We start from the raw sequence: 23,006 nt of genomic DNA, 5'->3' as shown, positions 1-23,006 counted from the left end.
TAACTACCCTTCGATTTAGAATTTTTTTCCTAATATCAAACTTAAATCTCCTTTGCTGCAGATTAAACCTATTACTACTTGTCCTACCATCAGTGGACATGGAGAACAATTGATCACTGTCTTTATAACAGCCCTCAACATATTTGACTGTTATCAGGTCCCCTCAGTCTCCTTTTCCTCAAGACTAAAGGTGTTTAGTTTTATTGACCTTCCCTCCTAGGTCAGGTTTTCTAAACCTTTTATCATTTTTGTTGCTCTCCTCTGCACTCTCTCCAATTTGCCCACATTTTTCTAAGTGTGGGTCCACACAGCTGAGGCATCACCAGTGCTGAGCAGAGCAGGACAATTCTGTTAAACTCCAGAATTATATTAGCCTTTTTTGCAACTGCATCACATTGACTCCTACTCAATTTGTGACCCACCAGACCCCCTCAATTATTTTCACCAGTACTATTGCCTAGCCACTATTCCCCATTTCGTATTTGTGCATTTAATTTTTTTTCTTACTACAACTAGTACTTTGCACTTTCTTGAATTTCATCTTGTTGATTTCAGACCAATTCTCCAATTTGTCAAGGTAATTTTTGAATGCTAATCCAAAATGTTAGCAACTTCTCCCAGCTTGGTGTCAACCACAAATTTTATAAGCATACTCTTCACGCCATTATCCAAATCATTAATGAAAATATTGAATTGTACCAGACCCAGAAAAGGTCCCTGCAGAGCCCTACTTGATACATCCTCCCAGACTGAGAGCAAACCATTGATAACTCCTCTTCGAGAAGTCTTTCAACCAGTTCCAAACCTACATTATAGTAATTTCATCTTGATCACATTTCACTAATTTGCCTATGAGAATGTCATGTTGGACTCTGTCAAAAGCCTTACTAAAACCAAGTTATTTCATGTTTATTGCTTCCTCCCACCCACTAGGCCAGTAACCCAGTCAAAAAGGAAATTAGGTTGGTTTGGCATGATTTGTTCTTGACAAATCCATTCTGGATATTTCTTATAACTCTGTTACCTTCTAGGTGCTTACAAATGGATTGTTTAGTAATGTTCCAGTATCTTTCCAGGAATCAGTTAGGTGGATTGGCCTATACTTCCCTAAGTCCTCTTTCCTCCTACTCCCTTTCTGAAGAGATTGCTTGCCTTTCTCCATATTTTGACTTTTTGTAGGATTCCTTTTTTATTTCAGGTCACTAAAAAAAATAAACAAACCTCCTGACGGCACCAAGGTGGCCTACTATTCTGCCCATCTTTCTTTCACCCGGGGGGGGGGGATAATTTGATAGCCATTAATATGGTCTCATTGAGAAACTGCCAGCTCTCTTAAATTCCTTTATCCCTTTGATTTTCTTACCTACCAGTTCTTTGCATTTGTTAAAGTTTGACATGGGCAGACTCAAATCTAAAATGCCTGTCCCGTGGTAACTTCCTCCACCTTCTGAAACAAAATTGGCCCCAATACATTCCAAGAACTTATTAGACATTTTGTGTTTTGCCATATTTACTTTCCCAACAGACACCTGGATAGTTAATCCTCCATTACTACTCTAGTTAGATGAGGCACCGAAAGAAACCCTTGTATCAGAGGCCTGGACTAAAGTAATGGTCAAGACTTTGTAACATAAAGCAAAGTTAAGCTGTGAGCAAGAGGCAGGCCCTGCTCAGACTCTGGCAAGGAGAGGGCTGATGTTGCAAAAACACACATACCTAAAAGGTATTGGCCACTAGAGATATAAACATATGCCAGGATGGTAACAGAACACTTGGATACTAGCACATTCCACACAATAACCAGGAACGTGCTGACCCCTCCTAAAGACAGGGGCAAAAGGGTAATATGATGGATGGGGTTGTTTTGATCAAACCAACATGTACAAGGTGATAGGCAGCACCTTACTATGTAGAGGGGTTGTACCTCAATACGTCAGGAGTGAGGTGTAATTTTTTTGTACCAGTGTATAAGAATGCACCTCTGAGGGGTGTCTTTGTCTGGCCTAGGGGGCAGCGGTAACTGACTGAGCTGGTCCATTGTCAGGGAGCATATATGTACTAGCAGAACTGTAGAAATTTGATGTAGGGAGCTAGAGACTGTGTTTCATTTGGCAATAAACCTGGCCGGGTGCCTTTGTACCTTATCAGAGTCTGTGGTCCTTGGGGGTTCCTCTTGGGTCTACTGTGCTATCTATCTGTGCAGAGCTGGGGCAGCACACAGAAGGAACGCACGCACGCAGCCGACTGTTATCGACATTGGATAGAGCAGAGCACCACACTGGTGATGCTTAACAACTACCAAGTCTTGTTTTGGATATTTTTGTTTAAGAAATATTCATTTACCTCCTCTTCCTGTTTTGGTGGCCTACAGCAGTGGTTCTCAACAAGGGGGTATCAACTCATCTAGATATTTCTAGGTTTTTTGCAATAGGCGACATAAAAAGCACCAGCAAAGTCAGTACAAACTCAAATTTTATACTGCTTATTACAAATTATATGAACTATACAGTGAAATGCAAGTACAATATTTATATTCCAATGGATTTATTTTATAATTAGATGGTAAAAATGAGGAAGTGAGCAATTTTTTAGTAAGTGTGCCAAGACACTTCTGTATTTTGTCTGATTTTTATAAGCAAGTAGGTTTTAAGTGAGGTGAAACTTGGGGTACATAAGACAAATCAGATTCCTGCAAGGGGTACAGTAGTCTGGAAAGGTTCAGAGTCACTGGTCTGTAGTAGATCCCTGTTTTTTCTCCCCTTTTACCTTTACTCAGAGACTTTCAACTGGTCTGCCTTTCGTGACCTCCTGGGGACTGCATCACATTCCGGTGCATTGCTGTATGCCAGAATACTAGTTATAGGCCAGATGCAAATCTCCAAGAAATGGAAGGAATCCCCTTGACTTCACTGGGCCGTGGATCAGGTCCTACGCACTACAAAGGTGGTTATTGTCAGAGCAGCTAACCATTAACTGAACATTCAGGGCCCACTCCCCAGCCATGATTTACTTCATTTAATGAATGCAATGTCTAGTTGAATTGTTGGCTGCATTCCCAAGTGCTGCATGTATAAAGCACTGCAGAGTAAACAATCCTTTGAAGACTCAAGTACAAAAGGAGAAAATGAAATTTCAAAGTGATTTTATTTATTTTTTTCATAGTTTGTTGTGAGATTCCCATTATTGAAGGGAAATGATACATAGTGGGCAAGCTTACACATCAGTAGTGAAATGTGTCCTTCACAGTGTCACTGCAATGTACCCTTGTGATCTGGTCAAGGATCTATCATTTCATTTTGCAACTGTTGTGCAAATTGATTTGTCTTAACAGCATCAAAAGATGGGAATTAAATAAATTAAAAGCATCTGTAAAAGTTTTTTTCCATATACAAATAATGTTTTTTGGTAACTTTTTTTTAAACTTACTGATGCTGTCTGTACACACTAACTTCTAAACTAAAAACATTTACAAAGGTTTGGTTTGTTTACAAGGAGAAGATGGGTCAATACTTTACAATGACCCTGCAAACTGCTGAGCATCTCCCAAGAGATGGGAATGTAAGGAGGTGGGCCTTTGGTAGAGGGAGTTGGGCCTTGGAGGCACTTAGCACCTCTTGGCAGATGCTCAGAACTCACAAGGTCAGGCCTCCAAAGACACCCACTCTGGCAAATCTTCACACGGTGGAGTGGTCTCGTTGGCTCTACTCCTGTGTGAGTAAAGATACTTGCAAGGATTTGCAGGCTAGGCCTCATACTGCACACTGTATTATGCAACTCTAAGGTTCCTCATTTAGGCTTGAGGGTGGCTCAAAAGCCTTCAGCACTGACCTCACTCTGCTCCCACAGGGAAGCTTTACTGCTGTCTTCAGGGGACCAGAGCGAGGCCAATTCTGAGTGCTTTTGAAAACCCAGCTAAAGAGGCCTAGGGCTGTAGCTCAAGTTATTCTCGTTTGTGTTCTGAGCAAGCCACAACAATAATGCACTAGTACGAGATGCCATTTGTTAGTTGAGAGGCAGAGCCATTTATCGAGTAACAGAATTACCAGACTATGGGCAGGGTGGTTACCCCATACTGAACTAAGCATGAATCAAATAGGGGATGAATATTATTTGGAAAATCATTTTAAGGTCCATATTGATGCAAAGCGATATATAGAAATTGCCCACATGGATTAATAAATGGCTAAGGAGACATTGCTTTATTCAGAAACTTTCACTGGAAAGTACAAATGAAAAAGTTTTGTGCACAAAACATCTGTCACTTATCCATGGTTAACGAGAGAGGGGTTTCCTGGGGTGATTGCAGAGTGTGCATGTGGACACAGGTGAGAAAGTAGTAGGTCTGATAAGAGTCAGAGATGGTTATTTTTCCTTTGTAATGATAGTTTGAATTTGAACTTAATTACACCACTGCAAATTCGGTTTAACACCTTTGAAGTCAATGGCATTAAACCAGTGAAATTGAGCATCAGAGCAGAATCAGGCAAAACAGAGTTGCAAACATTAGACTAACTAAAGCCACTGATGCTGTAACCACTTCCACCATCAATTGAATGTGACCCCTGTTTTAAAAGTCATAACATTTAAAAAACAACACGACCGTAGGACACAGTTTGAGACCTTATTATTAATTAGGTCTGGATTCTGCATTCAGTTACACCAAGCAGAATTTGGACCTCAGATAGTGGAGAAGCATTCCATGGGACTGCTGTTAAAATCAATGGGACTAGTCACATAAATAAGAATGGCAGGACAGGACTTTCTTTACCCTTAATCACTACCAGTACCCCAGAAGGGGCATCAAAAGATAATGAATGAAATCTCAACAGTGCCATATGACAGGATGGTTGTAAGAAGCCAATAGGACCATTGACTGCAATGGCATTTTGAAAAGCAGGTTGTGAACTCATGTACCCTTTGAAAATTGAAGGCCTTTCTTAATAAGAATTTGACAGGAATGGAAACAGCAAGACCCAGGGCCTGGATTGCTTAACAACCATGTTCAAAGTCAGCTCCTTGCTCTACTGAATATGAAAAATCTAGGGAAGAGAATCATGTTTGACTTCCTTCTAGAAGCTGGTAAAGGCCAGCTCCCATGTTTGTATACTGAACAGTTATGTATTGCGCTAGCCGTTTTTAATTTGATACACTTCTGTGGTGGTTTGGAATTCTTTATTGTTGCTTTTGCAGGTACAGAACTGATGGAACATGGGGCCAAAATCCTGAAACTCACATAAAAGTTGTAAGTTCCGAGACAGTCTATGAAACGGATAAGTGACAGCCAGATGGTGCTCTGTTACATGCCTCTGCTAATTCAAAGTAACTGATGTTAATGGGGATGCTCTGGCTTGGACAGTTGTAACTGAGAGCATGTCTTCATTGCAGATAGAAGGTGTGTTAACTCAGGTTAAAATGGCATTGTTCATTGAAGCATACTCCTCCCGGTTAAACTCATCCTGTGGCAGTCTCTCCTTCTTTTGGTCAGACGCAACGACCCTTTTCTGTCTCAGGCTCCAGGCTTACACCCTACACTGACAAAGGCTATATTCTTCTTTTGCATCTTTACTAGAAGTCTGGGTGTCTTGGCTGCCTAAATTATGCCTGCCTAACTGGTTGAGATGCCTTTTACATTGTGGCAGGATTTAGGCCCATGAGTCTGTTCACTCTTTCTCTCAACCACACACAGCACATAGAAAACCGAGGATAAGAATTTTCTAACATTCCCTCCCCACCCAAACTGCTGTGGAAAAAATTCTGGCTGGCTGTGGAATAATATTTTTCTCCATTCCAGGTTAATGAAGTCAATAGCATAAAACAGTCCCCCATTCCTTAATAACAAGAATAAAAGCCTTTTTTTCCTAATAGAAGTAGATACATACATTGACTAAGACAGTTGCATAACAATTCCCTAATATAGAACTGTTAGAATTGCAGGCTTTCTGGAAGGATGTTGGTAAATAAATCATCCCTACTGTAGTGTATGGCACAAATTGTCTGCCCTGTAGAAGGAAAAACATTGCAATACTTACAAAGACAAATTTAGGACAAATTCCACCCTCATGTACAGATGAACGGCTCCCATTGTCTTCAATGGAAAGTGAGGGTGCATATCACAATAAAGAACTTAGCCCCTAATGACCATCAACAATATTACATGGGAAGAGATGGGAAAGAAACTGTGTCTTCAGCTGGCACCTAAACCTAAAGGAAAAATATCAGAAAAATATCAGAACTCCTGACTTAGCTGCCCACTAATGCTCTATGCAATTTTCTTTTTGACAGTTTCGCTAATGATTAGTGACTAGAGCTGGTCAGGGTTTATTGTTATAGCAGCCATGGATGTACTTTTTGGATCAAATATGGATTTTTTTAAATTTTAAAAAATTTCAAATGGAGGTATGAATCCCTTTAGCATTCTTAGACATAATCTGCACCCCTCCAGGGGTCTGTGGACCACAGGTTGAAAATCACTGTGCTAGGCTTTTGGGTCAACTGTTTCCCACTATACTCTGGCATGAGAGAAAAGCCTCTCTATGTGACATCACAACTTCTCATGCAGCATAATTGGGACTTACATCATCTAAACTGAGGGGAGGAATGTCACATGGGCTGAATTCTAAAGAACATGCTGAACAAAAATGAATATACATGCGAAATCAATGATGTCATATCAAGGAAATAAACGTTTAAGCTGGATTTTCTAAGGCTCTTAGGATAAGTTAGATTTGTTCAGGTTATTTAGCACCTGCTGAGCTGTTCAGTAACTCAAGGCCTAGCTTCAAATGTATAATGTATTTCTTAATCTCCCTCCCCATTAGTCATTAGAAGAACAGAGACAAAAATCAAACAGTGGCTGCCATTTTCAAAGCCTTGTACAAAAATAAGTCAACGTTGTCCTCCTGCCAGTTCCAAAAAATCTTGAACAGTCCTTTGTAAATTTCACTTTTCGTTTGTACATTATAACAGAAATAGTTAGTCCCAGTTGCCAAAGCTTACTTCTCAGTCGGATCCAAGGGTGAGTTAAGTTTAAGTTCCCCTGCCTGGGTATCTCCATTCAGTATCTTCGCTCTTATTCAGGTTTTTTATAAATCTATTTTTTGAATGAAATGCATTGGCGGGGGAGAAAAGAAAAAGCAACAGCTCAATTTAGACATTTCAAAGGGCTCATCTGGGATGTTATCTGCATGCACAGGACTCCACTGTCATGTTGGGGTAGACCTTAAGCACCACGTTCTTATTTTCATCAAAGAATAGGATGCTGAGAGAAGACATTTTGTCAGGAACGCAGCAAGGCTCAGGAATACCAGGGATGACCCCAACTGCTCTCACTATGCTCTGGATGGTGGCATGGTTTGATGGCTTCAAGACCTGCAGAAGAAAGAACAAGAAGAGAAGGAAATTATAAGGTGCATGTTAAAATGGAACTGTACTGTTTACATGGTAACACTGTTCTTCATTGTTTGGGTCAAAATGTAGCCAATTCCCTGAAGAAAGACAGTGATGAGCTAAAAAGGCTAGCTAGCGGAAGCAATTCTGAGTACCTCTTTTAAAGACTTCTCAATTGTCATGGTATATCCCTGGGGAGATCTTCAGGGAATACCACTCTTGGATTAATTTTACTGGCCACTAGGTGTCACTGTTGCTCTACAATTCAGCTAGAGTTTTCTTACTCTGAAGAAAGTGGCCCTTAACTTCTTGCAGGAGATGCCTTTTAAAGAGACACACCCCACCTCGGGGCAACGGCTGCATGAGAAACATAGACCAAGACACTTTGTACTGATGGAAATGGTGGTGTAAATTATATGCCGGATGTAACTTAGTCAGAAAAGCAGCGCAAGTGGGTGTAAATGTACCTCTGATTGGTAACTTACACCATCATTGCACAACTAGACCCAAAGAATTCCACCAGTAGTACACCTATTTACACTAAGGCAAAATTCTGCTCTCAGTCACTAGTGTAAACCTGAAGGTACCTGGAATTACATTTCTATAACCGAGCAGAATTTGGCCCACTGATTATAACTAGAAAACAAAATCAACTGAGTTAACTTCATTGTCCAATATGAGTAAACAAATTTAGACCAAGATTTTAAAGACACTTTCATTTTCAGTAACTTAACTAGGCATACCAGTAACACAGGAAAACACAGTAATACAGCAAAAAACAATATGATTTTTTTTGTTGATACTGTCCTTTAAGAAAGATATTCAGAACTTCATTTTATAACTCATCTCAGATCTAAAACCTGGGAATCAGAGTTAAAAATACTCCTAGTCAAATGTCAGGCATGTATACAACAAGGTTCAGTGGGCCAAATATTCAGAGAGCCTGCAATTTTTCTGACACAAAAGATAGAATTTGTGTCTGCAAACATCAGGCTCAGGGATGAGACATCTAACTACCTGATTTGCAGGCCCAAATGATTTTCCATGGAAAAAAGCAGAGGAAAAATTTGGAGAGTCTGGCTCATTATGTCATAGGCACAATATAATTAGGAATATCTACTTGTAGTTAAGTTGGTGATGTGCAGGGATCTCCAATGCCTGCCTCCATTTGAGCAAACAAATGCCAACTGTATTCTTCTGCTTTATTTCAGAGACAGGTGATCCTTAAATTCCAACCACAATGAGTCAGAATGGACATTTTCCGTATCATGTTGCTAGAACTATTCTCAGCGAGCAAAGGAACCATTTGATGCAAGATTCAAAAGGATCCATTTGGGAACATCCCACTGTTGTTTTTGTGTTAGGGTTAACATAATCCAAACTTTTTTTTCTTCTCCAGATGAGAGAATCTATCCCTGCACTCTGAGTGAATGAGCAATGCCTGGGACCCATCCTGAGTTCCCTACACTCCATTTTAAGGTAGTTAGATTTGGGGGCAGTCAGGCTCACAACTTCAAACGTATTTAGGCACCTACCTTCCACTGAAATCAATGGGAGTTAAGCACCTACATACCTTTAAGGATCTGGGCCTCAGGAAGCATTCTGTATCTACCAACAACAAGGCCCTTTTTTATTTTTTTATTTTATTTTATTTTTTTAACAAAAAGAGTTCAGTCAAATTCTCTTTTTAATTTCTTGCGGGAAGGTTCAATAAGCTTTACATTATTATGATTTTAAATAGAAAAAAAAAACTACCACAGACCTCCATGTCCCCAGTGCAATAAGGCATGATGGAGTGCCTTAAAAGCCAGTAATTCTACGGGGAGCCCTCTTTACAGCCATAAGCCAAATATGGTTGAAAAGGGACTCCTCAAAAGTACAGTTATCCAGACTCATAGATCCTGAAGTGAGATAGCTTTTTAAAGAGAGAGAGAGAGAGACCGTGATTTCCTCTGCAACATTTTATAGAGCATTTTAAAATTTCAGTGCTCCCACCACTGAAGATTTTTGTATAAATTGTGAAGTCAGAAAGCAGGTGATAGATAAGGTTAAGGTTGCGTTCTGCCCCTGTTCCAGACACAGCTCTCAATGAGCATTCTGCACAAAAAAATCAAGGGGTGCTTATGGCCCTCGATATCTTAGGGTCCCTGTTGCTCTTGCCAAAAATCAATAAGAATCCTATTATTGATAAAACATCCACCGTGTCTATTGGATTGATAGGAATTGAAAATGGATTTTCATATTTTTGCTCAGCTTCTTATTGGGAGCCCTGAATGGCTCTTCAGACAGGGAACCTGTGCTACCACAAACTCACTACATGAGGTGCAAGGCAGCAGAGGATCACTGACCGCTCACCATCACTGAAATGGGGTATAAAGTAGCGGCCGTTCTGCACTAAGAATGCTTCTCAACTATCTGAAGGAGGGGAAGTGAAGATTAATCAGTTCTAACAAAAGTTGCTATTTGGTGTTTTATTTTAGTTTCCTAAAGACTTTGCATTTCTCCCCACTCTTATGGTTTCCTTTGGTCAAGTTTGAAACTATCAGCCATAATTATGTCATGCAAAAGAGGAGAGCGGGGTTTCACCCGTTTATGGTACAATGCCTGTCCTTAATAGCGGAGGTTTTGGTTCAGCTAATCAGTAGATCTGACTCGGTTTGGGTGGGGTTTTAAACTCAAACCCTGGACTACTCACTTTAGATGAAGCACTGAGATATACAATTGCATCTCACTAATGCTCTGAATTAAACAGATTAAAGTACATCTGTTTACAAGATTTATTCCAAAGATGCTCAGAGTAAAGGGCTGCCCTAGGCATCGGAGGGAGCATTGGGTGTGGTGGATCATCTGGCAAAGGGTCTCGGTAAGTGTCAACATTATTTGGTACTGGGCAGACCACACCTATTTCCTTAAATATCTGAAATGTCTTGTGTGTTGCCCTCTAGCCCACAGAAAATACACAGCCCCTAAATCTTATGGGTGGGATTTTCACGACACTCAGGCTTGGGCTAACTTTGCTCTCATTGAAGTCAAAGGCCAACTTCACTGGCAGCAGAGTCAGGGCAAGGCTGCGCATTTTCAAATTCCAAACAGAAAGGGTTAAACTGGCATATGCCCTGCATCGGGAGTGTTACATCATCTTTGCCGGAAGGCAGCCTGCTCGGTCTGGTTCCTACTAATGAAAAGCAGGCGGGATCTCACATGAGATTTTCTGTTAGAGTGGGAGTGGCGTAAGGGAAAAACCCAGTAACCTCCAAGTGGCCAGATCTGTGAACGAGTCCAGCTGTAGTTAGGGCTGCACCTGCTAAGCTGCACACATCCTTGAGAGACTTGCTGCCCAGTTGAATTTCATTAGAGATGCATTAGGAGTGGAGAGAATGACGTCAGCGACAAACTTTCATTCCTGACCTGGGAGAGGGACTGTCTGGCCTGTACGCTCTATGGTATTCTGCAAGTTCAGCACATGTGGCTTTGCCAGCACTCTCACCACTTAACCGAAACAGGGAGAGGGTAAGGCTGGGAATTTGGGATGGGGATGGGAGGGGAAGAGGCACATCTTTTGTTAATTACCCAACAGGTTTGTCAACCAGGCTAGATGGAGCTCAGTTCTCCTTCACCGAGGGACCGCTGTCGAGCCATCAGCACAGATGAATTTCTGGTATTACCTGACAGCTACAGTATCCGTTTGCAAATACACTGCTCTCATGAATGTCAGTGGGAGTCGTGCGCGTGGATCGAGAATACTACATGGCTCTCAACCTACCTGTTTCTCCTGGTCATGTATTGAATTTTCATTCTCACTAGAAAACCAAAGTGGATTTTGGTTCACATGGTGCAAATTGTATTTCACACTGCACATGTGCACACCAGGCACAGTTTGGATCCCAAAAATCGATGGGAATTTGCGGCTGACTTTCATGGAACCAGAGGCACGACACTGTCACCTACTTCCATAATAAACTAGATACGCTCCATTTGTACACAGGAAAGAGCTATTCAAAGGTCACATTTAGGTTTATGTTAAGGAGCCAATCTGACATTCCTTATGTACCCCAAAAGTGGGAGTTTTGCATGCTTAAGAAATGCAGGATCAAGCCCTACATTTGGACCAAGCCTTTAAAAATATGTTCAGAGATGAAGAATGGGTTTATGGTTAAGGCACTGACCTTGGACTCAGGAGATCTGGGCTTAGTTTATGACTGTCACAGATGTCCTGTGTGATGTTGGACGAGTCATTTAATCTCTCTGTGCCTCATGTACCTGCTTGTAAAATGGGGTTAGTAGTCCTTCCTTTGTTCATCTCATCTATGTAGACTTTAAGGCAAGGCAAGGACTCTCTCTTACTTGTTTGTACAGGGCCTAGCACAATGGGACCACTGGGCACAAAGTAATACGTACAATAAATAGCAGCCATTACTGTGAAGTGCATTTAGTTCTCAGAACCAAATTAAGACCTGATGCAACTGAGCTCAACCCTCTGTGGACTCACACCTGCTTTCACTGAGCATGAATTTGACTCTAAATGTTTAAAGAAGACTGTTAAGAAACGACTACGGTTTCTCCAGTAAATTGGCAAAAGATGGGAAATCTTCTCTGAAGTCTGGGTAGGCACACTGTCTCCCTTTAGCTTCTCTACACATCAAATAGCAGCTTTGTTAGAACCAATTCATCTTCACTTCCCCTCCTCCAGACTGCTGAGCAGCATGTGTAGTGCAGAACGGACGCCACATTAGACCCTATCTGGTGGTGAGTAATCCCTTATTCTAGGTTTTCCACCTCCTGTAGTGATTTACACTTGTGCAGTGAATACAAACTAGTTCCGATAGTAAAATGATCACAGCAGAATGGGAGGGTTGCATTTGCTTTTCACTACCAGAGGTGCAAGGCCATGGGAATCAGGCCCACGGTTTGTGAAGTGTTTTAGGGCCCTTCAGGGTGCTACACAAAGAAGGTGCTTCATACAGAAAGTGCATGTTCTTATTACCCTTTCCATTTTCTGGGGTTTGGCAGTGTGTGGGATAAAGGGACCTCTCTTTTCCCTCGGGATCTCCATATTTTTTTAAAAAAATATCGTGAATCCTTATAGGAAACTTGCTTTCTTTGTTATGTTAACAGGCATTTAGCAGCAACTGTGGGTGAAATTTTCAGAAGCTCTCAGCATTGGCCAAACCCTTGACTTCAGTGGCAGCAGACCTGGCAAGAAGCGCTTCTGACAATCCCACTGTGCACCTATGGTGTATTGAAGCGTATTTTTGCAAAAGCTCATTTGTTGTTGAAGGTGCACTTTCTTATGTACATGAAGTTTGACCCAAAGCTCACGGATGTCAATGAAAAGACTCCTATTAACTTTGATGGGCCTTCGATCAGGTCTATTTTGAATATGTGCCATTCACCTGCTACATGGCACAGGTGCCTTCTTACCAAGTCATCACGGTACCATCAGGTGAATATGTGTTTCTGAATGGGCGCCAATTTTGAAATGGCCTGTTATTTATTGGATGTGAACTGTTTAGCTCAGCCCTTGGTGGAGTGTCACTTCACTGGGAGTTGAAGGCCCAGATCTTCAAAGGTATTTAGGCACCTAGCTCTCATTGAAATTAAGGGGAGTTGGGTGCCGAAATACATTTGGGGATCTGGAGCCCTGCAGAACGAAGCCATAAGAAAGTACTATTTTTTTAAATCGAGAGACCCTAAACAATGTCCAAGGAACTGGTCCACTTAACTATGCAGATGCAGCTTCTACACCAGCACGCTGAAGTGTAGCGTTTATAGGGAAAAAACTGTTGTCCACAGACAGAAAAATAGCGTCGTCGTCGTCAGACATGATCCAAATCACATAGAAGTCAGTAGCAGATTTCCAGTGGGGTTTGGAGCAGTCTCATACAGAATAACTGGCAGCTTAAAATTGTTTTCCTTGTTTGTTTTACTTCTTTCAAAATATCCATCTGTTTGCCCATATTACCCAGCTCACAACATGCCCAAGTTCGTTTAAAATGTAAAGCGCTTTCAGGTAGAAGGAGCAGCTGAGAGAATTAGTTTAAAAATTATTTTTGTTTTTGCATTCCTGTAAATTAAAATAGCCACACTGATCTATTTCAAATATTGCTACATATATGAATTATTTGCTCTCGGGCCAAGGTCAATCCCCAGAGCAATTTATTTTTACAGTTGCGTTTAAAAACCTTATAAACAAGGTTGAAATTGGAAATGCTGACACAGCCTTAACCAGAGTGATGCCCAGGGCATTGTTATAACTTAATGTCCTTAAAGTTAACATGGAAAAAGTCCAGGTCAAATTCCTGTTGAAGTTAAGGGTCTGTTTCAAACCCATACGTGGGGATACAGGTATGATAGAACATGGATGCTATCAATCACAGAGGGAGAAGCCAAAAAGACCCAGTAGAACATTTTACTACCACTGAAAGACAATCATCTTGTTAAAACCTTTTATTGGACCAACTTCTGTGGTAAAAGAGACAAGCCTTCGAGCTCCACGGGGCTCTTCTTTAGGTTACTGTGGCGCTCAAAAGCCTGTCTTTTTCACCAACAGAAGTTGGTCCAATTAAAAAGGTTACCTCCCCCACCTGTTCTTTCTAATAACATGGCTACAAGAACACTGCAAACCTCGTTTTTCTTTTGAACTCTTGGCAAAGGCACAAAACTGAAGCCAGCCTTCAAAGTTTTAGAGGCTGATCCTGCAACCTTAATTCAGGTGAGCAGTCTCCCTGAAATCAACAGAACTGCTCACATAAGTAAAGGCTTTCTGATCAGGCCCATTTCGGACTAAATTATCCTGGATGTTACCATACATCTCATCTGTCTTGCACTGAAAAAAAAAAAAGACATTCTGATTAATCCCAAAATTCCACCCCGATTTGAAATCATTTTGCTTTCAGTGCCAACCATTAGTTACATGAAAAGGAGAAAATGGTGAAGGTAAGGCTATGGGAAGAACCGTGAACCCTACGTCTACTGTAGTTTCCAGCTTCCAGGAATACTTTGTGTGTGTCCCGCCTCCCCATTTTGGGTCTTTGTTACATATTGCATCCAAGGCTGGGAGATGTGGGCATGACCCTCCAACGGAGCTACACCAGAAATAAATTTGGCCTACTGATTTCAAGAAGCCAAGCTCATGCAACAGTTTTGGGGCCCGATCATGGAACCCTTACTCACCAGAGTAACCCTTACTCATACCCATAGTCTCAAAGCCATAGGGGCAACGCTAAAGTAAGGGTTCCAGGATCAGGTCCCCTGTGCTTATGTATGTATCTCAGGATAGCACTGGACAGAGGATACAGCTCTTTGGGAAATGACTGTTAAGATTTTGATTTGATTAGCTCCTGGGCTGATACTCAGAGTCCCATCTACTTCTAGGACTCTACACCACCGTGCCTCTTTCAGAGCAGCTTTAGAGCCCCACTCTGCAAATATTTACTACCAAGAATAGTGCTTACTACTCTGAGTGGTCCCATTCATTGGTTTCTATTGGGACAAACTCAGTATGGTAATTACTATACTTGATCATAAGCATTTATAGGATCAGTCCTTTATTATGCTTGATTAAACTGGACGGTCACCAGTTCACACATTATTATTACCCAATAAGCAATTTACAGCACATTTGGACTCTGGACAAAAATAATTCTTCTATAGAACTTTGATTTTATATCTTTGCATAAAGCAATTCTGACTTCATATTAGCTATTTTTAACAACCATCCCTTAAAGAACAGACATAAAATATTACTTATTTACTACAGTCTAGAGCTTAATAGGAGCCAAGCTGAATTTTACTGATGTAAACAAATATGTGCAGTTCATCAAACCTAGATGTGTTTTCCTGGAGATAGGAGAATAAGGCAGCGAGGAAAAAAAAATACTGTACCTTTGGAATGGGGAATTGGCATTCACCTGAGCAGTAATATGCATCAAAGGATTTAGGGGAAATAATCCATTCGCTCCAGCCAATGTCTGCAAAATCCACTTTGAGATAGCGCCGCGCACAGTATCTCGGCTCGTTCCATTGCTTCCTTCTTGCCTTCTTCAAGGTTTGCTCGTCAAACTGGAGTGTTTGGCTCTTCTGGTGGTTGTTCTTTCTCTGCTTTTTCTTACCCTTTGTCCTCTCTGCCAGCCGCGGCTGGAGGGTTTTGTAGGGTTTCCTGTCTTCCCATCCCTCATCCTCATTGTACTGGTACTCGGCACCTGGGAGCTCGTTGTTCTGCAAGAGCAACAGGATGTTGGTGGAACGTTTCTGTCGCTGTTCACCAAGGCTGCTCTTTGAGTGGCTTTTGGGTCTGGGGAAGCCCTCAACCAGGGAATTTCGGTGTCCTTGCAAGCTAGAAACAACACTCTCTGGTTCTGAAATAGCAGAGTCATTGGCATACACCAGGATGTAAGGTTCATAGCAGGATGGCATCCTCCTCCAGGAATAGCGGCCAGTCAAGGCCATTTTCACACCAATCAGAAGTTCATCATTCTGCTTTGCCTCACTCAGGACATGAGTAATGTCCTTCCACTGCCAGGAAAGGACATCCCGATAAGCTGTGGAAACATTTATTAGAAAACGTCCCAGGGTTCGGGTTTGGTTCCCATCAGAAGGAAAGCTCAACACTGAGAGATCTATTTGAATTTCAGGTTTCCTGTGTCCATGACGAGAGCAGCCTCCGGATCGGGGACAACTCCAAGTAGCATTTAGTAGGTCCCCAATATAATAATGCAACGAAGCTGACAAGATATTTTCAGACTTGGTTAGGGAGGTCAGATTAAAAACATGTGGCTCTTTGCTTCCTGGGCTCCCTAGAAGAATAAATATTCACATGAGAACATAGGAAATTCTAACACCACGAAAGACCAAAGGGCCAGGGTTACCTGTTGCTTTGTATTATCTTCACTAATCCCATGGATAATTCCCCATTGACTTGAATGGGAGCAGGAGCAGACCATTACACTTGAATATACAATCCCCACACAGTCCTCCCCATCCTGCGTTCGATTTTAAAGAACACACTTTACTGTTCAGTTCTCACTGGCCAAGTGTCCGCATCACAGAAAATTCAACAGCAACAAGCTGTTTTGTTGGCAACCTCAGGAGAGAGGCCAAGGATTGACTGAACTTGGAAACTAACTAGGTACTTATACATCATTAAACTATTTGAGTGCCTAGCACATATCAGTGAGTGCATCCACACTGCACCCTTCTGAGGTCAGGAAGCAAACGCTGTCACAGGAAGCAGGATTGCTTGAAAGGATACACTGAAGACTGCAAAAGAACATCCAGGAATTTGACAGCCAAGTGTATTTTTTAATGTCTGTTTATTTAGCACGTGTGCAAATGGCTAGCTTGACACCCTTGGAGAACAAATGTTCTTTCTCTGTCCAGGAGAGGTCTGGCATGGGCAGTTGCAGTTTAGACCTCATCCAAAACCCACTGAAGTCAATAGAAAGAGTCCTAGTTGACTACACTGGGCTTCAGATCAGTCTTTTTAAGCTTCAACGTATACACTTACCAGTATGCTTCAACCCTAACATCTTCCTACCAACAGAGGATAGGTGTAGGGAATGAGCTAGAACTTAGAAGAGTTGGGCTCAGTTCCCAGCTTTCTTGTGTGACTCAGGCAAACCAGTTGGGCTGGCGTTATCAAAGGTGCCCAATTGAGTTAGGCACCCAAATCCCATGGAATGTCAATGGCGCCTTTGAAAATTCCATCCTTAATCTCTCTGCACCTCAGCTCCTCATCTGTAAAATGGGGACAACACTTTTGGATCTTTATTTTTTGTTTAGTGTCTAGCTGTCATTCAGAAACGTACGTGTACAATGTGCCAGGATAATTACTAATATAAATTGGGATGTGTTACACTTCCTTCTTCAAAATACTGTAAACTTCAAAAACTAAAAAACAAACAAACAAAAGTTAAGCGCTATAAGTGTTCTGCTACATCAGGGCCCGGGCACAAAGTCTACATATCATGCAAATCTCACTCTGAATAGAACCCTAGTGCTGGCCCTTTAACCAGGGTAAATTTCACCCTGTATTTGTAGATTGGTTCCCGGCATGCTAGAGCAGTGGCTCTCAACCTTTCCAGACTACTGTACCCCTTTCAGGAGTCTGATGTATCTTGCATACCCCAAGTTTCACCTCTCCTAAAAACTACGTGCTTACAAAATCAGACATAAAAATACAAAAGTGTCACAGCACACTGTTACTTAAAAATTGTTTAGTTTCTCATTTTCATCATATAATTATAAAATCAATTGGAATATAAATATTTTACTTATATTTCAGTGGATCGTATACAGAGCACTATAAACAAGTCATTGTCTGTATGAAATTTTAGTTTGTACTGACTTCGCTGGTGATTTTTATGTAAAAAAAGGCAAATATCTAGATGAGTTGATGTACCCCCGGAAGACCTCGGTGTACCCCTGGGGGACATGTACTCCTGGTTGAGAGCCACTGGGTTAGAGCACTACATGGCCATTGGGCTAGAGACTGGAACAGCAACAACCTCAAAATTAGGAGAATAATCAAAAACATATACCTAAGTAAAAACAAAGCAAGCCTCTAACGATGTGGAAAAGCAAAAGGCTTTCTCTCTAGTCCCACCAGCCCTCAAAGTACATCAGGAGCCATAGTATGGTTATTTTAAGGCTTGGGTAAGGCAATAAGAGAAGAACTATTTCTGCACAATTGGCTAATCCATGACATGATATTTTACAGATCTTTATTACAAATTAATGGCATTCTTACAGCATCCTGTTTTTAATGTAGACCACAGTCCACAGCATAAACTTTCCTCCAGAATAAGCAGGTCACATTTTGATCCAGTGCACTAAATGATGTCACATTTCAAGGTGCAGAAGTCAAAAACAACCTGTGCACAATGTTTTAGAGATAGGAGGAGGCTGCTAAAGAAGAATCAAGATCTGAAACAAGGTGTTAATGAGAAAAGACATCCATGTTATTGGAGTGGAAGGGTCAAACACACCCTCTTTCCTGTACGCATAATCAACAAGGAAACAAACCAAGGGCAATAATTCCATATAGCCACAATGTTACCGTGCCAGTGAGCAGGTTCTTGTGGGAAGGGGGATTTCCACGGCTTTCAAACTACAGAGGTCAGTCCAACAGGTATCTCGCACAACCCAAAGACACACTACAACAGGGGCCGGGAGTCACCAGGGCATTTAAGCTTGTGTTTGGATTATCAGCATAAAAGTGATTCCATTGGGTCACAACGAGCAACAGCAGGTTTTCTGTAAAACAAGTTCTATGCTCAGATTGCGATGACATTTATATTGGTCAAACTGACAGAAATATAGATTCTAGCGTTAAGAAACACCAGAGAGCTGTAAAATTGGGCTGTATGGAAAATACAGCGATAGTGGAACAGGCAACACCCCCCAAAAGGACCGGAAACAAACCAACACATTAAGTTTAAACCTTCTTTGACGTCATGGCAATCCACCTTCTCAAGAGTCTGAGGAGGGATTTTAGCTCACAGGGTTTTGAAAGAGTTCCTTCATCTAAAAGAAATGACAAAATAAAATCCAGAAGTGCCCACGTAAATAGGGATGAGCAGGTCTTTGGATAAAGAAAATGACTGCTGATATTAACCTTTGCCCAAGCACTTCAACTGAACACAAATCAACACTTTCTCCCCCTCTGATGTTCCAAAAAGTTTGGGGTTTTGGGGAAAGATGGAGCTCTGGGCTTCCAGATTCTGACTGGCAACATCAAAATTGCCAGTAAGGTCTGAATAAAGCCAGCAAATGAAGTAAAAAAACACATCTTTTTCCCATTTTTTGCTAATAGAGCCCAAGAGTTTTAGGAAAAGCAGGTAGCGCACAGTTAAGGGATGGAAAACATCTATTCTATTATGTTCATTGTTCTGCAAAGGCAAGGAAGAATAGTTTATGCAAAATTTCTGACCCAGCAGGAAGAATTGAGAATCCCACGCAAACAAGAACCTGTTTTCACATGCTTTCTGATGGGTTTTGTGGATTCGAGATGTTCAGGTAGGTCAACTTCCAGGTGCTTAGATTAAATGAACTAAACTGCAGAATGCTTTGAGATTCACCCAGTTTGTGCCTATGAATCATTACCTGAACACTTGGTTTTCAACAGATTAGATCCTAATTTATTTTATTGTAGAAACAGGGCAGGCACAGTCTCTTACTACTTGTCTGTGCAGCACCTAGCACATGACCACCTGATCTCCTTTGGGGTCTGTATGAACACGTGAATAATAAATACATCTACAAATAATTACATCAATCTATTCATAGGGACAATTATGTTATGAGTGTATCTGTTGTATGAGCTTATTTTTACATGCAGAGTCAAGTTTTTCTTTTTGGATTTTAGCAATTCTGTTCATAACAAAAATGGTAGCAGTTCAGAATCTCGGAACAAAAGAAAATGGGAACACAAATTAATCTGCTCTTGCTTAAAAAAGAAAAAAAACTAACTGATTTGTGATACACATGAAGGGGGCAATATGTATTTTGATTAACAAGCAAAACCAGACAAGCCATTCTTGCACTCTTAAAAAAAAATAAAATAAAAAATATTTACCATCAAGCATCACGTGCTACCAATAGATGGTGCTGCTTTCATACAACCCGCTTATGGAAAGACTGCAAGGAACTAATCCAGTTTCCCACCTGCACGTAACTCATGCTGGCTGATTATTAGCTATTGTCACAGATGCGTTCTGTATTTGGTTTTTGAATTAGATTAAAACAAAAAAATACACAAAAATGTATGTCTTGGTTTGACATCACTTCGGAACAGAGTTCAATTCACCCTTCATACAACAGGGATAATGGATTTCAAAGCATGGGCAGCAGACAAATTAAAACAAACCCCTGAAGTATCAAACAAAGGATGAAGATTTAAAAGAGGGTTTAGCCACAAGGTACCTGATCCTGCAGTTTTTTTCTCAGGTAAAACTCTCATCGATCTCACAGTGAGACTGCAGCACTTAAACCCGAAGAACATAAGCTACTAAGGACTGGCTCCCACAAACACTACAGTTCAAACTCTTGATTAAAGTCAAGAGCTACTGAGGAGCATGTTACAGAATAGGAAGGTCCTGTAGGATTTTTTTTTCTTTCTACAGTCATGAACCAGACCAGCCTTTCTCCCTACTGACTTCAATAGTCAGACTGACTTACACCAGCTGAGGATTTGGCCTTTATCATATGAATAATGGCTAAGAGGTTTCTTTGTAAAATAAATATAATTTTTTTTAAAAAATGACACTTTGGGCCTGACTCCCATTTACATGGCAGAGCGGTTTAAATGAAATTAGGCCTGATAATACCACTTGGCTCTTATACAGGACTTTTCATCAGTTGATTTCAAAGCTGCTAATCGATTTCAGGTGTCCTGAGCCCCAGCTCAATCTGCTACACCACACTGTCTCCTCCCAATAAGAGGATTTAAAGAGTTTACATACAGTATAATCTATTGAAACAGCAGTCTATGTCTCAAACAAAATAATTCTACAGGTCAAAAAAATCTAAGCACTCTCAAGGGATGGCATCAGAACAGCCCTTTGATATGCTTTCCACATCAAACAAAATGGTGGAACACTTCGCTGCCTATTTGCATAGTCAATCCTTCCCTGTTGCTATTCAGTTGTGTATGAAATGTTCATCAACAGACCTGAATACACATCTCCGGGTATTTTATGCCGAAGAGAGAAAGCCCAGAGAGGAGCGTTTACAATACTGGAGATGGGCCTGGTGCCCAACACTCCTGCCAATGCTTTCTCTCAGATCAGGCGGCATTGGGAGAGGAGGTCTTACAACGGTTGAGTATTACTGCTTTGCATATGGTTACTGAAGCGGATAATCAGAAGGAGAGATCAGTTTATTGGCTGAAAATATGGAGCCAGATTCTCCCCTGGCACCTAGATACCACAAGGTCAGATTTAAAAGGCGAGGATTGTTCCCATTGAGGCATCTAAATGAAGTGGCCAGATTTTGCCCTTGCATGCTCAGCACTTCGGAAAATCAGGCCCTGTGGTTTTCAGCCCCTTGTAAATTGCAATGGACAAGACAGACTTCAAACACACTTATTGTTATTACTTGTATTGTAGTACCATGTAGGAGCCCCAGTCTGGACCAGAGCCACATTGTGGTAGACACAGCACAAACACACTTTATTGCTTATATTCATGCAGTATATCCTGGGGAGGCAGACGTGGTCCAATTACTAGGGCATCAGACTCACCCAGCCTTAACTCCAAGTCTATATTGACTCACCATGTGACAGTGAACAAGACATTTAACTTCTCTGTCTCAGTTTTCTTGCGTGAAATCCTGACCTCATTGGAATCAATGGCAAACCTCCCCTGGAGCCAAATCGCACCCGCTTTCTGTAAGAGCACAAGAGATGGAGCTCCACAAAGATGGGTAAGCCTTGTGCGATCTATAGCAGGAAGGTTCCCTCTAAGTAGAACTAAATATGTACATATTCTGTGTTTAGTACGACAGACTTGTAGACAACACCCTTAATCAAGTCAACATTTGCCTTCAGGGGAGGTCTACCCTATGGCAGGGTTAGACGCTCTGAGATAGATCCACTGGCGGTCGATTTAGCCGGTCTAGTAAAGACCCACCAAATCAACTACAGATTGCTCTCCAGTCGATCCCTGTACTCTACCCCCAACGAGAGGAGCAAGCTAAGTCGATGGGAGATTTTCTCCCATCAACCCCCTGCAGTGTAGACCCCACGGTAACTCGACATAAGGTATGTCGACTCCAGCTATGTTATTCACATAGCTGGAGTTGCGTAGCATAGGTCGACTTACCGCAGTAGTGTAGACATAGCCAGTTTCTACACAGTGATATCAGAGATGCTCGTGAAGTTACCCATACTTCGAATGGGAAACAGACCCCTGATGGCACTGTGCGGAACCTTTTCGTATATGACGATTCTTCAAAGGCAACCGTTGTGCTTTCTCTTCCTCCCACAAGAGCCCAGAGCTGTTTGTGCCGCCTACTGCCCTTACTGGCATAAAAAGTATTTAAAAGGCAAAACTGCAAAAACTGACATCACCAGCATAAACATGTATTCATGTTACAAGGGGCATTCCCAGGCATCAATAAGCTGGAACCAGTCCACTAACATGTGGTGTGTTTACCTTTATAGAGGATATATTGACATTTTTATGGACTGCCAAATCTATCCCATGGGTGAAAAAGGATGCAATAATGAGGGCTATTTAGCTATACAGTCATCATTATCCATAGTTTAAATTAGATATTAAAGCAGTTTACTTGCACCAGTATATAGTTAAGAATGTATCAGCATTTCCATTATAAAACCCTGTTTTCATGGGTTCATAGCACAACTGAGCTGAAACTTGGAACAGAACATCTCAAGGCCGGGAATACAATTTTTGATGCCAAATTTCTTTCCCCCCAACTTTACCCTATCCCTTCCTATCAACCTTCTCCCAGACTCCCCAATTAATTTAGATATTTCTAAATTATGCATGTAAAAATATAAAACTTTCCAATTTTGTTAAACATAGCACCAGATTCATTTTTTAAAAAGAAGACGTTTCGGCTGTAATATTGATCTGATGGTTGATACCTGGAATTTAAAA

General features: G+C 41.3%; 1 protein-coding gene across 1 annotated transcript in view; it reads right to left on the bottom strand.

Annotated features, from left to right (window-relative positions):
* Positions 1 to 2,617: 2,617 nt before the first annotated feature.
* BMP3 (bone morphogenetic protein 3) overlaps positions 2,618 to 23,006 on the bottom strand; it is a 27,929-nt gene continuing 7,540 nt past the window's right edge. The window contains exons 2-3 of the mRNA XM_074950476.1: positions 15,271 to 16,181; positions 2,618 to 7,368 (exon numbers count right to left, since the gene is read on the bottom strand). Of these exons, the coding sequence (XP_074806577.1) occupies positions 7,177 to 7,368; positions 15,271 to 16,181 (1,103 nt within the window). The 3' untranslated portion in view covers positions 2,618 to 7,176. The remainder of the gene's footprint in view (positions 7,369 to 15,270; positions 16,182 to 23,006) is intronic.

The sequence above is a fragment of the Natator depressus genome, chromosome 4 (assembly GCF_965152275.1).
Source record: "Natator depressus isolate rNatDep1 chromosome 4, rNatDep2.hap1, whole genome shotgun sequence".
NCBI lineage: Eukaryota > Metazoa > Chordata > Testudines > Cheloniidae > Natator > Natator depressus.
This window is presented reverse-complemented; position numbering and strand designations above follow the sequence as displayed.